Source organism: Taudactylus pleione, unplaced genomic scaffold (genome assembly GCF_031769625.1).
Source record: "Taudactylus pleione unplaced genomic scaffold, aTauple2 ptg000019l, whole genome shotgun sequence".
NCBI lineage: Eukaryota > Metazoa > Chordata > Amphibia > Anura > Myobatrachidae > Taudactylus > Taudactylus pleione.
The window spans coordinates 30,577,794-30,592,734 of NW_028284421.1; the positions used below are offsets into that span (position 1 = coordinate 30,577,794).

General features: G+C 42.5%; 1 protein-coding gene across 1 annotated transcript in view; it reads right to left on the reverse strand.

Moving 5' to 3' along the window:
• VPS13C (vacuolar protein sorting 13 homolog C) overlaps positions 1–14,941 on the reverse strand; it is a 452,448-nt gene that overhangs the window by 291,711 nt on the left and 145,796 nt on the right. Inside the window, exons 19-21 of the mRNA XM_088446402.1 lie at positions 14,119–14,261; positions 9,931–10,126; positions 4,656–4,770 (exon numbers count right to left, since the gene is read on the reverse strand). Coding sequence (XP_088302528.1) covers positions 4,656–4,770; positions 9,931–10,126; positions 14,119–14,261 — 454 coding nt within the window. The remainder of the gene's footprint in view (positions 1–4,655; positions 4,771–9,930; positions 10,127–14,118; positions 14,262–14,941) is intronic.

A 14,941-nucleotide genomic window follows, 5' to 3' on the forward strand; every position in this document is an offset into this window, starting at 1 on the left:
GTGTGCACAAAGGACCAAGTAGCCATTCTGCTCAGCTACTCAACCAAGGATCCCTGCTGCCCAAGAAGCATTCTCAGCCCAAGCAGAATGCATTGATATAGTGTCAGACACAAGCTCACCCATAGTCTGCTTAATGGTCAAAGTGATGCAGCTAACCAAGGACTGCTTGGAGGAAGGTCAGCCCTGCTTGTGAGTGTCAGAGGACCAAGAAACTATGCAACATGGTCCGATCCACATAAACCCACAACGCCAAATAAAAATTCAAGAAGCTGAGAGGACAATCACAATCAGAAGGTCAAGGAGCTGGTAAACCAATCTCCTGGATCAAGTGAAACCAGGAAACCACTTTGGTATGGAAGGATGGTAGAGTGCCGAGTACCTCTCAGTCAGAGTAGAAAATCAGGAAAGGGGAACTAGCAGACAGTGCTTTCAGCTTCTAGGAACTCAAAGCGAAAGCAATGGCCCTCTGAAACGCCACCCTACCAAGTAAGCCACATCAGGTCAATCGACTCCAGAGGCACAAAATTATACCGCTGAAACACACCCAAGACAAAACTGAGGTCCCAATGCAGACCCACGGAAGGTAAAGAAGCTATACATGAAGCACACCCTGCATAAACATCTGAACATCCGTTAGCAAGGTCAGATGCTTCTGAAATAGAACCAACAAGGCAGAAACCTGACATTTTAAAGAAGACCGCAAGAGACCATTGTCAACCCGACCTATAAAAAGGAAAGAAACTGAGAAGCAGAAACTCCCCGGTGCTCACACCACCCAATGTAAGTCTTACACACCCCGATGGTAAAAGGCCACCATAGCCAGCTTAAAAACCTGAAGCATAGTCCTCATCACAGCCAAAGAAAAACCCTTAAATCTCAAGATACTGGTTCTCAAGTTCCACACTGACAAAGCTGCGGAAAATCAGGGTGCAGGAACTGCTTTTGCCTTAGATCGTACTGTAGCTGCAGCCACTACTAATCCCTCCGCAGCCAGTGCGGAGCTATGAGGAGAAATGTGGGTTTTTGTCCCTCAACGCACTGGATTACATGCAGCAGCAAAGAGGTGGGGGTAAACAAGTAACCCAGGCGAAAGGACCACAAAACAGTCAAAGCACCCACTAAGGTCATCTGAGGATCCATGGCTTGCACACCGTAACACAGCAGCTTTTTGTTTAACCTGGACAACATGAGGTGTTTGTGTGGAGTGCCCCACTGCTGCACAAGTAGGTTGAACATGTCCGGGTGCAATTCCCTCTCGCCCAAGTGAACCCTGTCCTGAATGAACAAGTTGACCTCCCAATTGTCCAAGCCCAAAACGAAGATGGCACAGATGGCTGGAACAAACTTCTCTGCCCATCGCATGATGCTAACGGTCTCCGCCATGCCAGGTGACTCCTGGCCCCGCTCTACCGGTTGATATATGTCACAGCCGAGGCATTGCCTGACTGAATGCGAAGAGGCTTGCCTTGTAGAATCCGCTGAGCTGGAATCAGGACATACAAGACTGCCCACTGTCGAAGCCGGATGGTTGGCTGAGAACAGATCCTAAAATTAATATCTGCCAGACGCTATTTTGCGTTGTTCGCATGACGCCATTTTGTGGCACCTACACGATACCTCCGTGTACGGCGCTATATTATGATTATTAGCGTCGTGCGTCTGCCCTATGTCAAAAGTCCTCATTACACAATTATGTACATTTATTAATACCCATAAGAACAACCCTGCAAAGCACGTACCATGGTGTACTTCACGTAGACCCACAACGCATACTAGCGTCTTTTCTTTAATATCCCCACACCGACACACTGCATACTTACACTGTAAGGTTCCCTAGCATAAAGGTTAATATTAGAGGTTTTATTCGTTATCAATTATGTTGTAATATGTAGGTATTTGATATCTAGGGTTTAGTACATGATAAGCAGACCATGTTTGGCGCCATTCTAAATCACTGTTTATTTGCAGATCTCCGGTTCCATCGGCAAGGAGATCACAACATGCGTCTGCAAATTATGAATTATACAGAGTTAGGTATTGAAATATACTCTAATGTAATGTTTATTAGCCAGTTTAGACTTCTTCTTCGGCGGGAAAACACACACAGAGCCGGAGGGCTGAACCATTACTGTACAAATTGACCTACAAACTACATCGTAACAAAAGAACCAAGATGAAGAACCAAATGGGATTATGCCAACTCGTTTCCATTGTATTGCCACTCTCTGTAAGGGTATATATTCGGACGCTCTATTTCCAGTAGTCAGTCAACTTATCCTTCCTTTTGACGGAGGCTTCACCTTTGATGCCCGGAAATCTGGATCCAGAGCGCCAGCGTATGTATCGACTGTACCTTGTGATTGTATAACCTTTGCGCTAATTGTATTATAATTAAAGGTGTGTAACTATATGCTTTTATGTTACTATCTTTTTGTGCTTTGGAACCACAATCAAAGTCTGGAAAGCAATTATTTCTTGTGCGATTTACAATGCTAAATAGAGACATTTGGGTATAAATATCATTAGGGATTCATACCACAGTTCTAGAACATTAATGGAAAAGGATGCCTCCTCCTTGGACCAGACTCCCTGAAACTGGACCCAATGGTCACAGCACTCCAGCCAAAGAAACTTGCATCTGACCTGACCAGGGCTAAATCCCAGACTGAGAACCCCTGGAAAGGATGGGGGGATGAAGCCATCAAACCAAGGATTACTATTTCAGAAGTGACAGATGGAACAACTGTCTGTCCAAGCGAGAATCCAAGTCTGCAGGTTGGAGAGACATGAACTGAAACCTAAGTAAGGGGACCACCTCAAAGGCAGCTACCTTCTTCCCCAACAACTTCATATACTGTACAATGGACAACCAGCACAGTTGGAAAAGAGATGCACAAGGGATTGAAATGCCACAACCTCATCTTCCGGAATAAAAACACGCCGACAAAATGTGTCAAACAGAAGCCCCAAAAGGCCATCCTCTGAGCGAACTATGTTGGACTTGACACCACCACCCACATAGGACGAATTAGCAGGGCCCCGGAGGACGACTTGATCAACAAGTCATCCGGGTAAGGGATGTCAGTGATCCTCTTGTTTTGCAACAGGGAGAACATGGGGGCCATGACCTTGGTGAAGACCCTGGGAGAGGTACAAAGCCCGAAGGGTATACATTTCCTCACTGTCCGGGAAATGGACGCCAGGTGCAGCCTGGCACTTCTTAGAACTGCTAGAGGATGATCCCATTAATATGCCCATTGAAGACTTTGAAAGTCTATCCATCTGCAAGGCCAATCTGGGATTAACGAAGGTACCGGCTACTGCAGCCGGGAAGAGAATGTGGAGAAGCAGAGCAGGCTGAGGAATTGAAGCACTCACCTTTGATTAGCTGAAGACATCACATACCTCACTCACCAGAGTCACAATGGACAGGCAGGCAACACCTACTCAGCCTTAGAATTCTCAGACGTGTGCTGAGCGCCTCGGTCTAACAAGCTGCATAAAGTGGATACAGCTCCATTCTACCGCGAAGGAGCTTGGAAGAGCATTTGGAGTAAACATAATGCACAAGCTGTGCGGCCTCCCGCTTGGTTTTGGGATGTAACTCTCCCATTCCAGCCATACAGACAGACCCAAGCAAAATCCAAGAAAGATTTTCTCTGGAAAGGCTATCTAACCCTAATAAAGTGAGTCTGCCCCCCAAACTAAACCCAAAAAAGCTGCCCCAGCAATATAGTTCCATCTTGTAAAACAACTGTGCCTGCAGACAAAAACTAGATCTACAATATGAAAGTAATGTGAGAAAAATTTGCCCAGTTCTATCTAGTGGCGTGTGACGTTAGCATCTGGGAAAACTAACCAGGAGGCGTCCAATAGGAGCGACGTCCTCGTTGGCAGGGAAGTGTCTCCACAGGACTGCCACTATGGTAGAAACAGCTCCCAATCAAGAACGGGGTAGTCAGGAGAGCCTGACGAAGGCTGTGCTCTCCGGCACTGATCTCATAAGCAACCAGAGGCTGCTCCTCACCCCTCTGATGGGTTGACCAGCAATACGTCCGTAGGCTATGGCAGGCGAAAAGAGGAAAAGGCGCAGATATTGGGAGGCGGCCAATCAGTATAAAAGAAGCACGTATTAAAAGCAACAGGATCCCATGGCGTCTACAGGTGCCTAGTGACACTCTTATGGAGCCGGGAGCAGGATGTGGCTGGTAAAGGGTACAGATGCCAACTGCCAGCACTGTTAACCCTGCTCTATAAAAAAAAGCATGAATCCCATAAGTGGATTAAGGCAAGGTAAGGGCAGAAATTAAGGACATAAAATAAACAAAATGTCCAAACTCCCAAGTTTTTGTGAATCTCCATCAGGAAATAAATAAAAAAACTAACTTGCTGGAGGAGGTAGGAGCTGCTTAGAAAAAGGGGGGAGGGAATTCAGCTTCAATAGTGTAACTATTTAGTGCCTACTCCTCTAAACTCACAGCCTGCACTTTCTGACAGATAATACATACGTTTAATTAATGTAACATTTTAGAATTAAATTTATAGTGTGCTACATACAAGATAATCTATAAATCATATAGTATACTTTGTGTGTACATTAAAAGGCAATAGAAAGTGTATGGGATGCTGGGCAACTAAGTAAAACAATGGTTTACCTGTAGCTGTCCTTTCTTTGATCTCTTCCAGTTTCATCAATGTAGCAGATGTTAACTGTTCTAAATCCATTCCTTTGTGCGTTTGGAAAAATTCTGCAAGAGCGTTGATGGTTACCTACCATAAAAAATACATTGGGAAATATAAGGACATGAAATTCTCACATATTAGTCTTATACCAGAGCACTTTAGGTAAAAGGATGTGTTCAGGTATCATATTTTCTACTTCTGGCAGGGAAACCTGCTGGGTCTTTCTCTGAGCCTTGAACAATCAGTTATTTCAGCACAGTCCCACAGACCACATCCCAGGGAGGGACCGAGAACTTAGCCTGCTTTGTGGTCACATCTCCCGTCACTTTGAGATCTTAGTATGCGGCAAGGTAATCCAGCTCCGGGCACTCTCGGGCCAGGCACCGCCTCCGTCTCTCTGGGTCACCACTCCACCAAAGTGCACAGTAAATAAAGATGGTTTCCAATCAATAAGGAGGGCTACAGATGACACTCAGCAAAAGTCCTTTTGTAAGTCACAGGTAATTCTCTAACATGTTTTGCTCCATCAACGGGGGCTTTATCAAAGATGACCTCGGTCCCTCCCTGGGATGTGGTCTGTGGGACTGTGAGTATAACACCCGAACTGAGTTAACACTGATCACCTTGGAATAGTAAGTATGGGCTAAAGATATTCTAATTAATATTGCAACTTATATATATTCAAATTGGAGCAGCAGCTCATAAAACGTGTATTCTAGGAGTATCCTTTCCATCCAGCACATCAGTTTATCTTACAGAAACTTTGCTTATAAAACTCTCAGTGGTGAGACTAAAAAAATATAGTAGCAAACAAAAAATTTTTTTTTCTTGTTTAACTGCTGCTATGGATTTTTAGTCACTTGGCATTTGTAACCTTATAGACTTTATTTTTTCGTATAGAATTGTGTCAGTAATACAGTCAGGTGCATAAATATTGGGACATTGACAGAATTTTCATATTTTGGCCTCTATTCGCCACCACAATGGCTTTGAAATGAAACAAACAAGATGTGCTTTAACTGCAGACTTTCAGATTTAATTTGAGGGGAATTACATCCAAATCAGGTGAACGGTGTAAGACTTACAACGGTTTCTATATATGCCTCTCACTTTTTAAGGGGCCAAAAGTAATGGAACTATCAACTCAAAAGCTATTTCATGGACAGGTGTGGGCTATTCCCTCGTTATTTCATTATCAATTAAGCAGGTAAAAGGTCTGGAGTTGATTTTAGGTGTGACATTTGCATTTGGAATCAGTTGCTGTCAACTCTCAATATGAGATCCAAAGAGCTATCACTATCAGTGAAGCAAGCCATCATTAGGCTGAAAAATCAAAACAAACCCATCAGAGAGATAGCAAAAACATTAGGTGTGGCCAAATCAACTGTTTGGAACATTCTTAAAAAGAAAGAATGCACCGGAGAGCTCAACAACACCAAAAAACACGGAAGACCACGGAAAACAACTGTGGTGGATGACAGAAGAATTATTTCCCTGGTGTGAAGAAAAACCCCTTCACAACAGTTGGCCAAATCAAGAACACTCTCCAGGAGGTAGGTGTATATGTGTCAAAGTCAACAATCAAGAGAAGACTTCACAAGAGTGAATATAGAGGGTTCACCACAAGATGTAAACCATTGGTGAGCCTCAAAAACAGGAAAACCAGATTAGAGTTTGCCAAACAACATCTAAAAAATCCATTACAGTTCTGGAACAACATCCTATGGACAGATTAGACAAAGATCAACTTGTACCAGAGTGATGGGAAGAGAAGAGTATGGAGAAGGAAAGGAATTGCTCATGATCCAAAACATACCACCTCATCAGTGAAGCATAGTGGTGGTAGTGTCATGGCGTGGGCATGTATGGCTGCCAATGGAACTGGTTCCCTTGTATTTATTGATTATGTGACTGCTGACAAAAGCAGCAGAATGGATTCTGAAGTGTTTCGGGCAATATTATATGCTCATATTCAGTCAAATGCTTCAGAACTCATTGGACAGCGCTTCACAGTGCAGATGGACAATGACCCGAAGCATACTGCAAAAGCAACCAAAGAGTTTTTTAAGGCTAAAAAGTGGAATGTTATGCAATGGCCAAGTCAATCCCCTGACCTGAATCCGATTGAGCATGCATTTCACTTGATGAAGACAAAACTGAAGGGAAAATGCCCCAAGAACAAGCAGGAACTGAAGACATTTGCAGTAGAGGCCTGGCAGAGCATCATCAGGGATGAAACCCAGCGTCTGGTGATGTCTATGTGTACCAGACTTCAGGCTGTAATTGCCTGCAAAGGATTTGCAACAAAGTATTAAAAAGTGAAAGTTAGATTTAGGATTGTTTAGTTTGTCCCATTACTTTTGGCCCCTTAAAAAGTGGGAGGCACATATAGAAACTGTTGTAATTCCTACACCGTTCACATGATTTGGATGTAATTACCCTCAAATTAAATCTGAAAGTCTGCAGTTAAAGCACATCTTGTTTGTTTCATTTCAAAGCTATTGTGGTGGTGAATAGAGGCCAAAATATGAAAATTCTGTCAATGTCCCAATATTTATGCACCTGACTGTAGATCTTAAGCTTTTAAGAATATAATGTTCTTATGTTATATGTACAGTATGTATGATGTTTTATGTGTAACATAAAATTTTAAATATTAAGAAATCTGAATGATGGTGTTCTGATTGATTGTTCTGCACATTTGGACCTCTTTTTAATTGGCGCATCACCTATATATGTATTTTTAGTTTGCTCTACACGTGTTTATTGGTGAGCTGTAACGGGCTCACATGGTGTTATGCTGCTATGATTAAACAGCTTCATTGCTGATAAAATTAATACTGAGTTACAATAATTGCCATTTGATTAGAGCCAGGTGCTGTGTAAATAGATATTTTTTTCTAGCTGCCAGACCAAGTCTATTTCACCTGACAAAAATGCATCCTAATCACCAGGGGCTGGCTGGCAACTTTTAGTCTGGGGGCACATACAATCTCAAGTGGCCTGGGCTTTTCTACCAGCACATGGCAAATTACAACCTCTTCTTACCATTCTATCCCATGGTAAAATTCTGGATTACAAGTCTTAAACTAGAGGCACATTTACTCTATTGCACAGCCCAAAACAATCAGGATAAAAACAAATTACTATGACTGCATCTTTATAATAACCCAGAGACATAAAAATGAAGTACTGTATGTACAGCACTTGTCACACTCCCGGTAGGCTCTCTCTCTCCTCACTGATTGATGCTGGGAGGAGGCGGCCACACCTCCGCCCAGTACCAGTCAATGAGGAAAGCCGAAGGCAGAGCTGACTGGGAGGACGCGACCACGGAGGGGGAGGACGCAACCACGGTTTATTGCTGGCAGAATCTTTAAACTTGGTAATCATATATAAATGTCCACTTGATTTGTGGAGGGGCGTTGCGGTTAGGGTTATTCTGTGGGAGAGGAGAGTTAGGGTAGGTGTTAGGAATGCCTGCATGCGTCAGGATTTCCACTACTGGGATGATGACTGCCAGGCATTATCAGCACAGGGATTGCATACCCAATATGATCAGACCAATATTTGCTTACTTTAAACTGTTAACTATAATTTAAAGACACTCAGATAAACCTTCCCTTTCCTACAAGCCCTCCAATGGCTCCCCTTCCCTTTCAGAAACCAATTCAAGTTTCTCATGCTCCCTTACAAAGCCCTCACCCATTCATCTCCCATTTACATCTCTGATCTCATCTCCCTTCCGCCCTCTTCGTTCAACAAATGCACGCCGCCTTTCATGCCAACTGATTACTTCCGGCCACTACCGCCTCCAAGATTTTGCCCGCGTTGCTGCCCACCTTTGGAACTCCCTCCCTCTCCCCATCAGACTCTGCACCTCTCTACACTCCTTCAAACGGGCACTCAAGACCCACTACTTCATCAAAGCCTTCCAAGCTCTCATCCTAACTTGCTGCTACATGCTCCTTCCTCCCCGTCTGCCCCATCTGCGTCACTCCTGTTTGTCTGCCCCTCCCTTTTAAAATGTAAGCTCTTACGAGCAGGGCCCTCTATCCTCTTGTGCTTCTCCGTACTTTACTTTCATCTACTTCTTACTCCCCACTAGGGCATCTAACACTTGGTTGCTTATGCTCTTCTGCTTATGTGGGTGTTATGGTCGATAATGTAGCAATGTATATTATCCATGTCCTTGTCCTGTATTGTACTGCACTGTAAGTCACTGGTCACTTATTTGTTTATGTACTATGTAAGGCGCTGCGGAACACTTGTGGAATCATATAAATAAAGATAATAATAATGATACCTTTATTTGAAGCCATTAATAGAGCACCTTGCTTTTAAAATATACATTTAAGATATGGTTATAAACACCAGAGATCACTAGATCAAGGAAGGGAAATGTTCAGAGACAAAATTCAATATCAATTTTAGATTGGTTAATATTGAGTATTGAGGGTATAGAAGAAATCATAAAAAATTCAGACGTACTTTCCCATTTCACCTTCACAATTCTAATTAAACAAATTCATAAACTTAATGCACAAGTAGAACCTATAACCAAGTCTTTACACACCACCAGTGTGTCCTCCCACCAAGGTAAGATGTGATCTCTCCACTCTGCAAGCTCCAACACTGGCCCAACATAACGTCAGGAATTCTATTCAAATTATTCACCCTCACCTACAGATCCCTGAACACCATCCCCCATGAATGCATCTCAAACCTCACATTGAAATACTCCCATTAACACCATTTTAGCCTCTGGTCTTAGCGCTTCTGATAATCACCTCTCACTCCCACCTATAAGGATTCTCCCATGCCACTACCTACCTACAGAATTCCGTACAAAGCCTCACCATACTCTGTCCCATACTCCAAATCACTGAACACTCACTGAGAATGCAACGCTTTACTAAAGCCCATCCTGCTCTCACCTATACTACTGACACTAAAACATTTCCATTACTGTTCCAATCTACACTCTGAGTTACATTCACTCCACTTGTCTCAGCTCTACCTTGTTCCCACTGGATTGTAATTTCTTATGAACAGGGGCCTCCCTACCGTTTTTGTGATTATGCCTGCACTTATTCTGTCTGCCTTGACTGTCTCATTTTATGCATGCTGTTTCCCCATTGGCCAATGCGCTTACAGTTCAGCGACAGTAATGAGTCCTTAGAGCTTGGCCTCACATTTACTATTATCAAAGACAAAACTTTTATATAACCGCTCACTCTAACTTACAGCATCATAAATAACTTCCACAGGCTGGGACTGCAGTAACAGGAGTTGATCAGCAGTGCTGTTTTCAGGATTAATCTCAAAATGGATTTTCAAGAGGGATGACGACTCCTCAGAAGCAATAGTGCTTACAAGAGATGGAACAATATTTTGTTGCTTCAGACCTGTTACATACCAATGGTCCAACTTGGCTTCAACTCTGTAATTGAAACAAAATAATCATAACATGAAACCGTATAATTGAAGGCAAGATGCATACTGTCTAGTGCACATAATGGTAAAGTATAGTAAAAGCAGCATACAAGATGTTATATATGAACAAAATGTGCAGAAGGAAGGCAGCAAATTAGTGATTGTTATTTGCTCCCATGTATTACCAGATTTTCATTCCAACCAACCAACTAGTTGGATGGTTGGAAGAAAGTTGGTCTGGTGTACTGCCAGCATTAGACCAGACTGCAGAGCTATAAACAACTCCCATCTCCTGTTCCCATTTAATTTCACGTGGCTCCTTTGATTGATCTTAGTTGGTTATTGTAAAATATGAAGGGAAGGTTTTTGGCATTGCAATGAAAAATTAGACTAATCAGTCAGATCTAAGAGGATTGCATAATATAAATACTTACCTAATTTTGAGAAAGTATTCAGGGAGATTGTGAAGACAACACCTATGAGCGCAGAGGTAAAGTGGGCGTGTACTGCTACATCTGAGAGGCGTGTCATAGAACTGACTTACATCCAAATGTAAATGAGCCCCAAAGCAGTTCCTAAGATCTACATGTTGATGAAAATGCACTTACTTTTCAGAAAATGCATGTAGCTATAGGGATCATTGTGCCTTATACCCAATGCAGGGAAATTATACTAATGATCCCTTTCAATCTGTTTTTCTTTTTATGCTTTTTTAATATAACAGCTATATAATAGGGATAAGGTGCAACCAGGGAGATTACTAGGCTCTTCAGGGAGTCGGGGAGATTGCTATTATTTCAGGGAGTCTCCCTGACAACCAGGGAGAGTTGGCAAGTATGATACATGTGTAAACACACTACTCAGTTCTTTTCGCCAAATTATCGCAGGTTCGGGTTTATCTTATTGGCAATCCAAAACGAGTGATAGCCGGATAGCCAATAAGACTGAGTTTTCAGATCCTAAATGAATTTAGCCAAAACCGAACCACTCTTCTAATATAATAGAATTGCTTCTCTGTTTTTTTTTTTTTAAATTGTTAATATTTTATTTAAAAAAAATTTCTTTCATTACTTCCACACAACTGTTTTAGAGGCAGGATTTTAATATAGTGTATGAACTTTATTGTATTTTATAGGGCAGGTTGCAATTATTATATTGTATGCACTTTAGAGTGTTCTGCATGGCAGGATGCGTTTTGTTATGCATGCCTCTACAGCAGGGTCTTCAACATTTTACACAGTGTGGGCCACATTAAAAAATACAACAAAGTCCGAGGGCCACACAGTAGCACAATCTTGATTCACCCAATTAACATTACACCACATAGTCGTGTCCCTTATTCATGTATGACACACAGCAGTGCCCCTTTTACACAATGCCCACATTTGTGCCCTTTATAGACAATGCCCACAGTAGCAGGGCCCCTTACACAATGCCCACAGTAGCAGGGCCCCTTACACAATGCCCACAGCACTTGTGCCCCTAATGCAATGCCCCCAGTAGAGGTAGTGCCCCTTAATGTAGTTCCCTCAGTAGTGGTGGCCCTTATGCCGTGCCCTCAGTAGTGGTAGTGCCCCACTGAGTGCCCCCAGTTGTGTTAATGCCCCTTATGCAAAACCCACAGTGGTAATACCCCTTATTCAATGTCCCCAGTAGTGGTGCCCCTTATTCAGTGCCCCCAGTGGTAGTGCCCCTTATGCAGTGCCCCCCAGTAGTGCTGCCCCTTATGTAGAGCCCACAGTGGTAATGTCCCTTATGCAGTGTACCCAGTAGTGGTGGTGCCCCCAGGAGTGGTGCCCCTTATGAAGTGCCTCCTATGCAATGCCCCCCATTAGTGGTGCCCCAGTATTAAGTGCATCCACTAGTAATTCCCCCAGTATTAGTGCCCCTAAAAGAAATGCCCTAATAGTAATGCCCCCTAGTGGTAGTGGTGCCCCCAATAGTAATGCCACTATTACTAGTGCCCCTAATAGAAATGCCCCCTAGTAGTAGTGCCCCTAATAGTAATGCCCCCAATAGTAATGCCACTATTACTAGTGCCCCTAATAGAAATGCCCCTAATAGAAATGTGCCCTAGTAGTAGTGCCCTTAATAGTAATGCCCTCTAGTTGTAGTGCCCCCCAGTAGTGAAGCCGCTTAAAACAAACAAAAAAAAAAATACTACAACTTACCTTAAACCAGGCTCCCGCGTCTACTGCCTCCGAGTCCGCCCGGCTACTCTTCAGTCTGAACTATGGGAGAGACGTTATGACTCCTCTCATATAGTGCACTGCACACACTGTGGGAGCCGGAGCTCACGAGCGGTGCAGGTAGGGAGCCGTCGCCCGCTGGTAACAAAGTCTCAGCAGGAACCCGGCAAATGGAGCCTGTTGAACAGCTCCGACTGGTCGGCCGGCCACCCGACAGAGCTCCGCGGGCCACGGGTTGAAGACCCTGCTCTACACTATATTTGGTTTGTAGGGATCGGGTTGTTACTCCTTGCCTTGTTTATTATTCCCTGCTTTGTCTATTTTTGATTGTTTACATGGGTTGTTGGGATACTGACAGTGCTGGGTCCTGCAAGATCTCACTCGTAGTCCGGTTTGACCGGAATATACCTGTGGTGCGCAGCGTCTGTACACCTGGGGTAAGATACCTAATGCACCTAGGAGCCACTGCCTCTTGTAATTTTTTTAAAACTCCGCCTTAATAACCCAAATACCTAGGTTTCTTCCTGGGAAAACGAATTCCAATAGATAAAAAAAGTATGTCTAAGCGGCACTCCACGGTTTTCAAAGTATCACTCACTACCACAGCATGTATGATCAACGTTTGAGATGTCCTTTAATGCATCTTTCGTCAGAATGAATACAAAAAAAAGACAATCTTACGTTACTTATACCGCGCAGTGTCAGCTTGAAATATTATTTCAAGCTGACACTGGGTGGTATAAGTAAGGCAAGATTTTTTTTTTTTTTGTATTCATCCTGACGAAAGATGCATTAGACATCTGAAATGATCAAACATGCTGTTTCAGCGAGTGATACTTTGAAAACCGTGGAGTTCCGCCTACACATACTCGATATTTAGTCTTGATTCTCGGTTTTAAGGTGCTTTTAACATATTCCTGACTCTAAAACTTGCCGACCTGCCAACCTATCTAACGATAACTGTCAGTGTGTAACCAGCATGAGAAGACTGACAAATAGGAAGCAAGGAGTTTTACAGTCCCACATAAGCGGTGTTCCATTTTACAGACCTTATACATTTGTGTACATTTTGGGCACATGAACATTGCAGAAAGCAGATGACTAATTAAACGTAGTCCATGATGCATTCATGTTCCATAATCTTTAACAGACTGTTTTAGTAGAGCAATCAATATAATACCCACTAAATTAAGAAAGCAAAATTAGTTTGTCTATAGAAATACATTCATATAGAAAGCTCAAGTAGTAAAAATAGTAATTGTATCCATCAACTGGTCACACTCAAAATGGAAGGGTGTGAGCAGTGAAATGTGGTGTCAATTAAATCTGAATTCATTGCGCTATTGTCAAGCACCTGGAGATGGCACAAAAGGATAGAGTTGCAGACAAATCAATGGAGCTAAAGATGAATGGAGCTAAAGAAGAATGACCAGGGTTGTACTGCTGAGGTGCAAGATTTGTTGTACTTAAGCAAATTCCAAACAGACTGGGTAAGAGGATGAAGGCAAATGACTATATTTATAATGCGGATCACTGGTCCCTGTATAATATATATGGCCGTATGAAGGATGGGAATATGGAAGAGGGTGGAATTAGTACTTTAGTTTATTTTAAGTTCCAATGTCCAAAATTACAATCTATATCCCCCAAGGTCTATTGTCAATCAACAGCATGATAGATAAAACAAAGTGAATGGAAAAAAGGTACAAAATTATGTCCCACAAACATCCTAAATTCACTGCCCCTGTTGGTAAACAAACTCGTCAAAACAGACACATATCTCTGTGTGTACATCTCAATAAAGACTCACTTAAGAGCCTGTGCTCCAGGCCTCTGGAAGACTTTAGTGCTGAGATCAATTATCTGTACTTTCAATGTCTCTGGTGCAGTAACATCTTCTCTGATGATTATAGATGTGCTAACAAGCTTGAAACTCAGAATGTTAGAAACGTACTAGAAATCAAAGAAAAAAAAAGTTATTTCCCAATGTGTCATTGCAGCCTTATTCAACATATACAGGGCCTAATTCAGCTTTGGGGGGAATAGAGTAACTCTGTACCTGGACAAACCATGTTGCAATGCAAGGGGTGCAAATACATACATTTGTTTTGTATGAGGGGTAAATACAGGCTGCTTTTGCATGTAGCCCACAAATACTGCTCAGCTTTATTGTTACACTGCAATTTAGAGCTCAGTTTGGAGACTCTCCCCTCCCAAATCTAACTCTCTCTGCACACTTTAAATCTGCCCCACCTGCAGTGCAGCATGGTTTTACCAAGATGCACAGTTACGTGATATAGGTTACTCTATTCCCAAAGCTGAATCAGGTTCACAGTTACCAAAATTAGCAGCAGTGTTCTACATTGTACGATAAATGCAGTATGTATGTATGTACTCATTTTTACATAATACAAGTGCAAATTACTGCAAATGTCAATGCAGGTTGATTATTTTTTTCAAGAAAAATGCATTGCAGCCAATCAGCAATTCCAGTTGACCAGATTAGATGCACCAAAAAGCATACACCATTGCTTTTCTCCTATTTTAACTTTGTATAATCCTACTGGGCTCTGCTTGTGTTTGGATATCATTAAAATGTTAATCATGTAAATAGATTACAGCTCACTGCAGCA